The following is a 12,630-nucleotide window of genomic DNA, read 5'->3' on the forward strand; positions in this document are numbered from 1 at the left end:
CTTGAACTATGAAACATAGGGAAGTGTGCATGAGGAGCCAAGGTGAAGAGACGCTACTCTTCAACAAGGTTCCAACTCAAGACCGAGGCACATCCAGTCTCATAACTCTGCCGGCAACCTTTTCTGTGAAGGGGAAAGAAAATCTGCAATGAACCGCTGTTAGACCTGGCACCATTGGCGTGGGTCTCCCTTCCATTTTTTGCTGTTGCCTCCTGCGTTTTTGCTAGTCTCGTTGGTTTGGACACTTTGCCACTGCTGTTCAGTGCCAAAGTGCAAGTGCTCCCTGTTGTAAATTGTTGCTATGGATTAGTGATTCCATGATTGGCTGATTTGATTTACTTGTCAGACCCTAGTACAGTGCACCATGTATGCCCAGGGCCTATAAATCAAATGCTGCTGGTGGGCTAGCACCACTGATTGTGCCACCCAATGTGGCTTAGGCCTGCCATTGCAAAGCCTGTGTGCAGTCCTTTCTGCATGTTAGCCACCCCTAAGGTAGGCCCAAGGTACCCCTGTGGGCAGGGTGCATTGTATGTATAAGGTAGGACATGCCCTAGTGTTTGTGGCATGTCCTGATAGTGAAATAATGACAATTTCGTTTTTCACTATTGCAAGGCTATCTGTTCCCATAGGCCAGAATGGGCAGTTAGTATATAACATCTTATACACAACTGGCCCTAGGAACAAGATAGGAAAATAAAGTTTAGTATGCCTGAACTCAGAATGTTAAAGTGCATCTTTTAGTGAGGGTGATTTTCAGGTCTCGGCTAGCGAAGGCTGCGCTTGCGCTGTCTCGGCTAGCGAAGGCTGCGCTTGCGCTGTCTCGCTGTCGAGATTTTATGTTTTCTAGTAGTGGGGCGTGAACCCGCCCCTCTTCTCCATTGGATGGCCTCTTAAATGCTGGTCAGCCATTGGAGAAGAGCTTTTTCTGTCAATTCAAGCCCCGTCTTTTTCAGATTCGGGGGGGGTGTTTTTTAGTTTATTTCTCTTTTTTAAGCCCCTTCCCTTTTACACTGGTGGGCGTGGTTTTAAAAAAATAATTTTACAGGGACGTTCTCGTGTTTATTCGTGTCTCTTGCTGGGATGTACAGAGCGATTTCCGAACATCTAAGGTAAGCGATCTTTGTTTATTTACATTTCTTGTTTTAATTATCGTATGTGTTTTTAAACGACCATGGACTTTGTTTGCTCGGTACAAATGGCGGTGGGCTGTTAGCCTGTTGGGTAGCAGAGACATGGCAGATTTGGTTGGTGTAGTTGGTAAGGTTCAAGTCTCGGCGTTGACTGAACATCCTGTGATTTTGGGCAAATTATTTAATCTACCCGTGCCTACCAAAAAGGAATGTGGCTGTGTGTAATGTGATTGCTGTTCTGTTCATGTAAAGCGCTCCAATACCGTCTGATCGAGTTCGCGCTATATAAAACTGAAGAAAAAAAATCCCTTACATGCATTAACTGAAACTCTCAATGAGTGCGCGCAGTTTTGAGTCGCTTTTTTGCCCTTTCCGCGATACTAGGACATACATGTCAACATCTTAAAACTAGGAAGAGGTTCATTTTGAAGAAAAAAATAGAGACCGATAAATCAATGTTGTCTCTCTCTCCTGGACATCATCCGGGGACTGCAGAAAGAGAGCCGGTAAGAACAAGATCTAACCTGTTTGGAGGGTCACTGGAGACAAGCTTGGTAAAGAAGGGACATATCAATACGACAAATTCTGAGCGCTATGTTTCAGAGCCCGTACCTGTATTTTCATTCCTAAAGCGTGTTTGAGTTGCGAATTGGGAAGAAAGCGCCATACTTGACCAACACCAAGCGCTGCCCAGAATCGTTCTCCTTTGTCTGGAGAGAACTGGCGTTGAAAGACTTCTGTCTCTAGCCTCCCTTTTGCCATTTCGTATCAAACAGTCCGACTATACATGTACTAAAATCATCTTTGGTTTGGCGTATTCTAGCATTATGGAGATCGTAGATATTTTTTTTTCTGTTTGTTTATTTTTATAAATGTATGCCCACGTGTAGCCGTGAAGTTCCACAGTCCTGCTATATAATGGATTAAACAAGACTAGAGGGAGGTAGACATACCCCATTAAGGTTTTGCCAGGAGGCGGGGTCTGCTCATTAGTATACAGGAAGTACCCCCTACCTACTTTCAGGCACTTCCTGAACAACAGAGTATCCAGTTTTCCTCGTAGAAAGCCGACACCAACAGAGAGGTCTTTGTGTATTTTGGTCACCAAAAGGAACCGCAGGCTGTGGAACTCTGAGAGCATTGCGCCGTCATTTTCGATCATATCTAGTGCTCCGTAAGGAAGAAGCCTCAGATGTCCAGGCCACAAGGGTCAGGCAGCTGTAGTCCCGAGACGCGCCGTTCTAGGTCGCAAAGGACATGCTGGTCCTGTCCGGTTTTAGATTTCTCGAGTGCCTTTCAGGAGGGATAAGTTGCACCTTTGCTGTGGGTACAGTGCATCAGGCCTGTTGGGGGAGGCTGGGGAATAGATCTAAAGATCGCCAGAGGCATGCTGTCCTGTCGGGGGGGGGCGTGCATATATTTGCTAGTCACACGTGCCTTACTTTTCGAGTCTCGGAGGGAAGATAACGCTCATAGGTTGCCGCGATAACCACAGTTCTCTGGCAAGCCATACGTTTAGTCTGTATTAAAGATGTCCCTGAATCTTCCGGTGGCCTCACTTCCGCCCTTTGGTCACTCAGAAGCCCGTGCTCGGCTTCTTATGACTCACCCTGATTGTCGCATTATTCCTTCTTTGCGGTCATATGACTGGGATCAACATGGCCACGCGGTGTGAGTTATTATTTGGAAAGGGTGACCTGTGTACCCTCCCGGACTGGCCCTGGTCACCTTTTCCCTTTGCTTCACACAGGCCAGTGTGGAACGTCCTTGTTAACAAGATAAGCGGGCAGAATAACTCACCCAGGCAGGGATGAGTGTCAGGGTCATATGATTGCACCCTGGTCACACTCACACAGCTGTATCTCAGCAGGTTCATGCATTTGCTGCAGAGTCAAATGTGTATACACAGCTTCCTTTCCTTCTAAAACAGTATAGTGCGCCTGCTGCGTTGTTCCCTGTGTATTCTACAGGGTACAGAATCAAATCCTGGTTCGTCGGATCCGTGGGTTAATGTGTTTGCTGCAGAGGTGTGTGTGTGTGCGTGTGCGTGTGCGTGTGTGTGTGTGTGTGTGTGTGCGTGTGTGTGCGTGCGTGTGTATGTGTGTGCCTCTGTGTGTGTGGCTCTGTGTGGGTGGCTTTTTTTGTAGGTGGCTCTATGCGTGGGTGGCTCTGTCTGTGTGTGTAGGTGGCTCTGTGTGGGTGGCTCTATTTGTGTGTGGGTTTCTCTATGTGAATAGCTCTGTCTAGGTGGCTCTGTGTGTGTGGGTGGCTTTGTGTGTGTGGCTCTGTGTGTGGGTGCAAATGCAATAGGTCTCGCATTTGAGAGAGATTAAGCTATTGACATTGTAAATAACAATGCCGTTTCTTTAAATGTTTTAAAAACATAAACAAAAATAATGTCATGAGCAATGCCAATTGCTCTAACTTTAACAATGCCGAGACCATTGCATTGTAAATGCTTGTTACATTCTGTGTTTGAAAATACCACTTTTAGAAAGTGGCCTAACCATCCAGTATGCCTAGGTTTGTGTATTGCATGTCTGGCTTGTGAGTGACAGGAGATGGGGAGGGGGATGCGACTCCGGCAGTCTGATGAGTCAGGGCTGGGCTGAATGGGACCTGGCTTGAATTTAGAGTAGGAGGAGGAGATTTCCTTTCACCTGCCTATACCTGGTCTGCCTTCAACAATGCTGTCTCCACCTCCTGCCAGGAAGCTGCACCAGTGAGGACAGAACTGGTTTTGGCTGGGTACAGACACTCTCTGCCTTCAGAGAACAAAGCGTTTGTGTGCATAAAAAGGGGGACCCAGACCCCAGACTTTTAGATCACTTCTCGGAAATCATGAGGAACCTTTGCCAAGGAGAGGAGCCAGATAAGCTGAGGAGGAATACTGCCCCTATGCTGTTTGCTGTCTGGGGTTGGCCTGCAGTGGCTGCTTGCTGCCAAGGAAAGGAGAAGAAGGACTTTGTTGTTTGCTTTGTCACCTGCTTGAAGAAAAGATCTCCAATGGCTTGAAACTGAGCTTGCCTGCTGTCTGATGTCTCAGGGACACAAAGACTTCACCACCAGCTCCCCTGAATTTCCTTGCTGGGAATTCTATCCAGCCAAGAGGTGCCTGCTGCTGTTTAGGACCTCTAGAGACGGTTTGTCGCTGGGAGCTGGAAGATCGACGCAATGAGAAGAAGCGTGCTGCATCCACACAGGGTCCCGAACGCATCGCCAAGAGGACCACCTGCCGTGCGGCTGCAAACATACACGCATCGTACTGGATTGTCGCATCACATCAAGCCGCCATTTTGTCGCATCGCACCTGATGGTCCCATCACACCGAGACGCCATCTTGTCGCATCGTAACCAGAATACAGTAAGAAACCGACATATCACCTCCTCTCCAGTGAGGAAACGACGCATCACCTCCCCCGAAGCAAGGAACCAACGCATCACCTTCCCTGCGACCCTTTTGTTTGTTTTGCGTGACGCATCTGAGGTACTTTGTTGGAAAAGTGCTGCATTTACAACTTGCATTGAACTGAACTATTTCTACCATTTGAAAGTCTTATTTTTAATATGGTATAGTGGATTTTTGAGGTTTGGTCTTGTTTAGATAAACTTACTTATTTTTCTAAACTGGTGTGGTTTCCATTTGTAGGGTTTTCACTGTGTTACTGTATGTGTTCACAATTGGGTTGCACACTGCCTCTGAGATAAGCCTGTCTGCTCGTGCCAAGCTACCAGGGGGGTGAGCAGGGGTTATTTTAGGAGTGTATCCCCCTTGCCCTAATTAGATGCAAGGGTCCCTATTTGGACAAAGGTGCAAACCATTTCCAACTAGAGACCCCCATTTCTAACAACCGCTAAACAATGCTAGGTAACAGAGATGCCACTACCCTAAACTAACCTTCTAGGACGCAGACACAATGGGGAAGGTGCACTCGATTTAATCTCATTGAAGTGCGCCGTTACGAAGTTAGCGCATACTTCACATTCTATTCCTGGCGGAGGGTGGGAACTACTAAAGCTAGATTTGGGAAAGGTATCTTAGCGGCCATCTTGGAATTTCACCAATACCATTTTGCTCTCCACTCTGACTTCCTTCTCTCTTTTGGCCGGAACTGACTACTATATGCAGCTACATTCATGGTACCCCAAGGACATCATCTGCGGCGTCCCCCAAGGGTTCTCACTCACCCTGTTCAACACCTGTATGACCCCAATGACCATCTTGTTCAGGACCTATGGCAGGAACATAGTATCATACGCTGACGACTCCCAGCCCATGCTCTCTCTAGCCACAGACCCTACCACTACCAAGACCAATTTCCGCCTGTGTATGACCAGCTTCACCCACTGGATGCAAAACAGCTGTCTCAAACTCAACACCGACAAAATAGAGGTACTAATCTCCGGGAGCAACACATCCCTGTGGGATGACTCTGGCTGGGCAGCATAACTGGGACCATCACCTATATCCACAGAACACACCAGGAAACTAGGCATCATACTGGCAAGGAAACTCCTCATGAAAAACCAGATCAACGCGGTATCCTCAGCCTCCTTCCTTACTCTCCGCGAGCTCCGAAAAATGCTCAAGTGACTCCCTGCCCAGCACCAGACTCACATCACCCAGGACTTCGTCACCAGCCGCATGGACTATGACAACACCCTCTACATAGGAATCACCTCACACCTGCTAAAGAGACTACAGAACATTCAGAACTCAGCCACCAGACTCGACCTTTCAAGACGGGCCCATATCACCCCCCTCACCGTAGAAAGTTTTACTGGCTTCTCGTCCACAAGAGGTGTCAGTTCAAAATGCTAACCCACGCCTACTAGTCCCTTTGCAATCAGGGACCAGCGTACATTAACCACCAGGGGAACTTCCACCAGCCCCCTGGGCAACTGCGCTCCGCCACCCTCTCCCAGACTCCCCACATCCACCAAAGCAAGATCAGCAGCTGCTCCTTCTACCTGGCCGCCAAGACCTGGAATGGTCTCCCCATCCATGTCCAAACCTCCCCCTCCCTACAAACATTCAGAAAGGGTCTGAAAACCTGGCTGTTTGCAGGCTACACCCAGCAGCAGAAACCCCCAGCAACTGGATAACTTTACGGGTGAAAAGCAGCGATATACAAATCCCATTTGATTGATTGAGTGCGTAGCAGATCTTAATGCAGAGTACAGTCCATCTGGAGATGGTCCGTTTCTGCACTGCTTTCTCCTTCTTCGCTCTAGTGAACCCAACAAAGAGCTGATCATTCACCCGGCGTCCTTTGGTGCCATCGATGTAGAACAACACGCGGTCCAGAAGATGGAGTTCCCTCCTCTGTATCATGGTGAGGCGGAGAAAAGAAGGTCAGCAGGGGGATACTTGGCCGATGTGAAAAGGTGCCATCACCTTCAGCAGAAAGGGGGCATGGAGAACCAGTCTGTCTGGGAAAAATCTGGAGTATGGAGGGTGAACAGAAAGCACTCGCAGCTTACCGATTCGCCTGGCTGATGTGATGGCCACCAAGAAGACGGCCTTGATCGTATGAAGGCTTAGAGGGCAGTCATGGATGGATTCAACGGATGGACACGTTAGGTAGGATACCCCTTACATGTGCTCAGAACATCACTTGCTGGGCTAATGACAAAACAAACAGACCTTTCAGAAAAAGTGTCACAACGGGTGACTTGAACATGGAGAGTGGTTCCGGCAACCACAAAAAAGGCCAAGATGGTCAAAATATACCCCTTAACTGTGCCCGCAGCACTTTTGGTGGGCTAACAACAAAACACACAGTAACACTTGTTACAAAGGTGCAGAAAGACAGTCAACATGTTATTCAGCGTACCAACACACAAACCTGTCCCAGAGGCAGGATTATAAAGTCTGTGTGAATGGACTTTTGGCTGCCAAGATGACCACACGGACTTTGGGAGGGAGACTGAAGACTCACAGCTGCAGCCGCTCCCATCTTCAGACATGAAGGTGGAGTGCGCGCTGGTCTGGGTGCAGAACCCTGCCCTTTAGCTGAGACAGGAGATCCTCCCGAAGGGGCAGTCTGATCAGGTGACCGATACTTATGCTCAGGATTTCAGGATACACTTTCCACACGAATTTCAACCAAACATCCTGAGCTAATGGCTTTGCTAATGGTCAGTGTCTTGGTATTTTAACATCACAAACTCATTCTATGCTAAAAGTTCTAGAACTAAGGACGCAAACTTTACTGTGGCACGAGCTGTAACTCTTCAGAACTGTCAATCATTGCAGGTTTTATTGGGATGTTTTTCTTTGTATTTTTTTCTCTCCTCCAGATACTAGTTTTTAATTAAATAAGTTTAACTTGAAGCTACTTCTTTCGACATTCCTTCATTTATATATAATGTTTTTGACCTGTAGCAGCTTTGCAGTGGCACAGCAAAGGTCCAGGGACCATAATGCAAGCAGCCTCACACCCCTAGGTTTGGTAGTAAAATAGAATGTAAGAATGGGGGTGCAGTGAGTCCCTCACACCTTTAGGCCCTGGTGCAATCGCACCTGTTGCACGATCAATCACTATGCCCCTTTCCTTTGGTAAAGAGAAGCCTTGAAGCTCAAATCTCGGTTACCAATTTAAGGTACCTTCTCTTCCAAGCTAAACGGAAGCTCCAAAGGAGGCTCCGGCTACCTATTTCTGACCTTGCTGCATTGTGTGCGGAGCGGAGTCTGAAAAACTGGACTATGAGCGCACTGTCAAAATATTATGTCCACATTTGAGTTCTTTATTCAAATACACGAGCTGCCTCTTTTGACAAGCAGCTGTGTTTGACTTTAACATTGGTCAATCTTTTCAAGATAGAGGATTTTAGGAAACTTGGTTATTTTTACGTCGAGCCTACCAAGAATGCAAAAGACCTATTGTGGGCTTACCGAGAACTTACCAGGGTTTAGAGTTCGCCCACTGCAACCACTGGGAGGCTTATCAGTCACTCATTCGCTTGATTCTTATTCAATGGTTTCCTTGTTCCAGTTGGGTGTGTTTACCCAACCCACCAACCTACAAACTGCAGACAAGAGGCCGTACCCCAAGGCACCCAAAGGCGGCAAGAGCCCAGTGAATTGAGCAACCTTGCATTTCTCTCTCCGGTCCAACTTCTGTCCTTCTTTCTGAGCCCCTCCCACATATATTCATGTTTTTACTTTCCTTCTATCCATTCACCACTCACCAGACCGCACCACCACCTGTCGTGTAGGGCATTTTAGGTCTGCCGGTAGTCTTGCGGTGGCCTCCCAGTCCCTGACCAGGCAGGAGAGGAAATCCGAGTCTCCACCAGGGCTGTCCTCTGTATACTCTGCTGTCGGGCTGGGTGGGTAGTAACCTGGGGAGGAAAGATGAAAAGTAGCGCATGTTAATATGGCAATGCTAGGGATGCAACATGGCGACAGGCATCGCCCACTAAAATAAGCGTGGGTTTGGGTCAAAATGTTTGCTGGAACACACTGGATTGTTGATCAATCCGACAGGGCTGATCCATTCTGCCGCAAAGTAAATACACTCTAGAATACGCAAACAAAAATGTCAGGGAACGCGCTTTATCTGCTCGGGTAGCATCTCGTTTAGCCCAGCATCATGACCCAAGTGACAATGTGGGATGCGTGCCTGTAGCCTGAAGGTGGTGCTCTGGAGAACGCCTATGGGAGGAAGGGATGCTAACTTAGTTTCTTTTTTTTCAGGAAAAGAAGTCCTGTTGGGAGCTTCATGGTTGGTCCAAAGGGATTGTTCTCTCAGTTTGCAGGAGGAAAAATTGGTTAAGAGTCTGAAGAAGAGCGTAGAGCTACGCCTAGGTGGAGTTGTAGAATCCGTGACTGGGAGCCGGCGGGTCTGTGAGGAGCACCTTCTTGAGCTCAGGTAAAGACCTCTTGGTTCAAGTGTCTGTGTGTAAGTGAAGAGCTGCCCTTATGCCTCAGTTGGGGAGTTCTTGCTTTGAAGCCTGATGGCCAATGAGAGGAACTGCTGAGTGGAACATGTCCTGGCGGGCGGTCTGGGGTGATTAAGGGCATCTACTGTGTTTGACGAGTTGAGTTCTTAATTTGGAAATTGAGGTTTGGTGAAGACGTGTCTGGCTTGGTCCGAGGCAGATGTAGTTGAATGGAGGAACTACGGGTACACCTCAGTGATTCAGCTGACATGGTTTCTAAGGCACAGATACGTTTTGACTTGTTTCAGAATGGTGAGAAATGGATTATCGAGTAAGGGGTGCTGGAGACGGTAGCAGGCTTATTACTGGACTAAGGTATTATTATTTTGTTTTGTTTGTTTAAATATCCTCTTGTTCTCAGTTAGGCACTTATACCGAGTTACACATCTAGAAATGGAAAACTACCTGCTGTGTTTGTTTTGTTTGGTGCAGCTCTGAGGGAGAAGTTATGAAGTTAAACACATTTAGACACTAACGCAAGAGGTCCCTAGGAGTAGTAATATGTGTGAGAGAAACACAGAACCTTAAATATGCTTTGTATAGAACGCGGGAGCCAAAACCTGCCCCTTAAGGTAGAACTAAAGTCCTCAAATCAGAAGGTGAGCTGCAACAGACTGCAGAAATTGGGGGAGTTTGTGAAAACACTGGAATGACCCAGGTAATGTACATGTCCCATAATCCAATGTAGACAAGAGAACATTCAGAACTCAGCCACCAGACTCGACCTTCCAAGACGGACCCCACTCCTACCAATGACCACAAACACGGAGATATCAGGGCCAAGGGTGGAGGCAGGAAAAGACGGATGGTGCACAGGACTCCGCCCCGTCACTCGGCTGGCCAAGGCGGTCTGCGGAATGGGGTGGACCGCTAAAAGACAAAACTAATCAGCTCTATGTAGTTCCATATGGAACAGAATATTCCGGTATATTTCATGCCATCACTACATACTCTTCTAGGAAGTTGAATTATAGGATCTACCTGAAATCTGCCAAATAATATATGAAATGGTAAACATTTACAAGCAACCAGTCATTAAGCGCTCACTATACTCCTTATAGACTGCACCCCCGCTCTAAAAGTCCTGAATTAGTTCACATTCAATACACCTTTCAAGTGCTCACTCTAATGCCTTAGTAGGTTAAACCCCAGAATCAACAGATCGAACTTAACAATTTGACTCGGGACACTTCTCTGGAACCCACTGGTTACAGTACTCAGACTCTCACCAGACACAGGCCTACCACCATGCATGTGCTGCACACTCACTGCAAATACATGTACACGGCCTGCAGATGGCATGTCAACAAAAGCATCTGGGGTTCACATACATCTGAACCTTGTACAAAAGGGGTAAGGGACTATCCTCCCCCAGACACAAAAAAAACGGTCTAGCCATACCACTGTTTCAGAAAATGTGGGCTCCTGCCACCATCGCTTTACGTGCATCTCCCAGGCATGGACAGTATTTTTATACCCACTATGAAGATATTGTTTGTACGCCTCTTCAAGTCACAGACCAGGCCGTGGGAGGGTTAGGGTGAGGGGGGGGGGTGTTGTTGGTGGCTCCTGCCACCATCGCTTTACGTGCATCTCCCAGGCATGGAGAGTATTCCTAAACCCACTATGAAGATATTATTTGTACGCCTCTTCAAGTCACAGACCAGGCCGTGGGAGGGTTAGGGTGGGGGGGCTGTTTTTGGGGGCTCCTGCCACCACCGCTTTACGTGCATCTCCCAGGCATGGACAGTATTCCTAAACCCACTGTGAAGATATTGTTTGTACGCCTCTTCAAGTCACAGACCAGGCCGTGGGAGGGTTAGGGTGGGGGGGCTGTTCTTGGGGGCTCCTGCCACCATCTCCCTGTGGAAATATGGATTTTCCTGATCAGTTATGTCCCCTATCTTGGACCCCAACGGTTCTATGTGCATGTTACAAACACATGTATGTTCCCTCCAGTTGCAGTTTCGAAGACGCAAACAAATGTGCGTCCACCGTCAACATGTCCTCTGTCAGATCCGCCATTAATGGGCTGGATATTCGATTCCTAAGTATGAAAGGCCACCGACTTTATATGGCTAAGTTACTCCATTTTTACAGTTCAGGCAAAGTAGGCCCGATTCTGTCCTCAAGCCTTTCCCTGCTCTCTGCCTCTGACAGCTTCAGCTTGAGCTCGCATCTGTATCCATGAACTTTGTCCTACTTCCTGTGCAGCTAACGGTGCCTGCCTCGGCCAGTTTTGCCTGCCTGCCAAGAAGCTGTATTTCACCTTCGAATTATCTACTTTGCTCCTCAGCCGATGCATTCCTGTCTAGTAGTTTAGGTAAACATTTCCTTCAAGCTACCGAGCAAAGGGCCCGGCCTCTCTGTCCTCATGCAAGTAATTCATAGCCCTGTTGCCATGGAAAGTTTCCTGCCCCTTGCATCTCATATAGACACTTAGACGCTTGTGCACGCACACACAGTCAGTATAGAATAGATTCTGTCCGAGAGTCCTTCCTTGTGGATAACATAGTTCTTTAAACATAGGATGTTAGATATGATTTGGGATTAGGTTGACTTGACCCCCCAGACTTTTCGTCTCCACATGTAGAGCTAAATGTCAAGTCCCCTTCACCCCCTAGTTGCACGTCAATTACACGTCATGCTGCTGCGCGCGCATCTATGCCAAGTATTATCTTATAGATCCACCTATGTATGACATCATAACCAATCATGTTTCTTTTTACTCCTTATTACGCCCACTTTCGGTTACGCACTTACAGTATCGTTTCTCTTATCAATAGTTACGCCTTCTACATTTGTTTCATTGTAATGTATGTTCTATAAAAGCAATTTCCTGTCAATAAAATATCGTACTTCACTTCCTGAACCCCCGTGGTGACGGAACCTGAAGGCCGCGACTCGAGTCGGCCATTTTGGAATAAAGCCCATTCAGAAACCTCTTATACCACGGATTCTGCCTCTTATTATTCTGAGCTATTTTATTTAAGATTCCGTATGAAATTCAGTCCAGGTAAAAGAATATTTACCACATAATTGGCGCCCGAATAGGGACACTTTCTCATCTCACGCGCCGGCGGTGCGTTGCAGGCCCGGTCTCCTGCCACAGCTGGACGGACCATAACGCGTACCAGCAGGATTTCCTGTAGCTCCCTCCGGTCAAGCGGGGGCGACTGAGGCTGCGATCAACCCAGACGAGGCGGTGAGAAGTGCGAAGTATCCCGACCAGAGCCTAGCTGAGAGAGCAAGATCCGAGGTATACAGAGGCCCACCAGGTTTTCGAAGTCCCGATGTCCAGAGGGTCCGATGTCCACAGTTGTCGAGTCCAGTTCATTCTCCGAGGCCTTTCGTTTTGAGCTACCCGGTGAGTACCATCGCCGGGGAGGCGTTCTGACGTGCACATAGGTTGTGCCAGTCAAGACGGATTTGGGTACACAAATCCGGTCTGCACTGTTTAGCAGTGTATATGTACTGTTTAGCAGTATATCAAGTATTCCGAAGTATTTAGTTGTTGTCAAGAATTCTGCTTGGTGATTAGTTATGCAGA

General features: G+C 47.7%; 1 protein-coding gene across 1 annotated transcript in view; it reads right to left on the minus strand.

The window, feature by feature from the left end:
* Positions 1–12,630, minus strand: part of SDR39U1 (short chain dehydrogenase/reductase family 39U member 1) — a 71,982-nt gene that overhangs the window by 14,229 nt on the left and 45,123 nt on the right. Inside the window, exon 5 of the mRNA XM_085642668.1 lies at positions 8,328–8,480. Coding sequence (XP_085498794.1) covers positions 8,328–8,480 — 153 coding nt within the window. The remainder of the gene's footprint in view (positions 1–8,327; positions 8,481–12,630) is intronic.

Source organism: Triturus cristatus, chromosome 1_1 (assembly GCF_964204655.1).
Source record: "Triturus cristatus chromosome 1_1, aTriCri1.1, whole genome shotgun sequence".
NCBI classification, from domain to species: domain Eukaryota; kingdom Metazoa; phylum Chordata; class Amphibia; order Caudata; family Salamandridae; genus Triturus; species Triturus cristatus.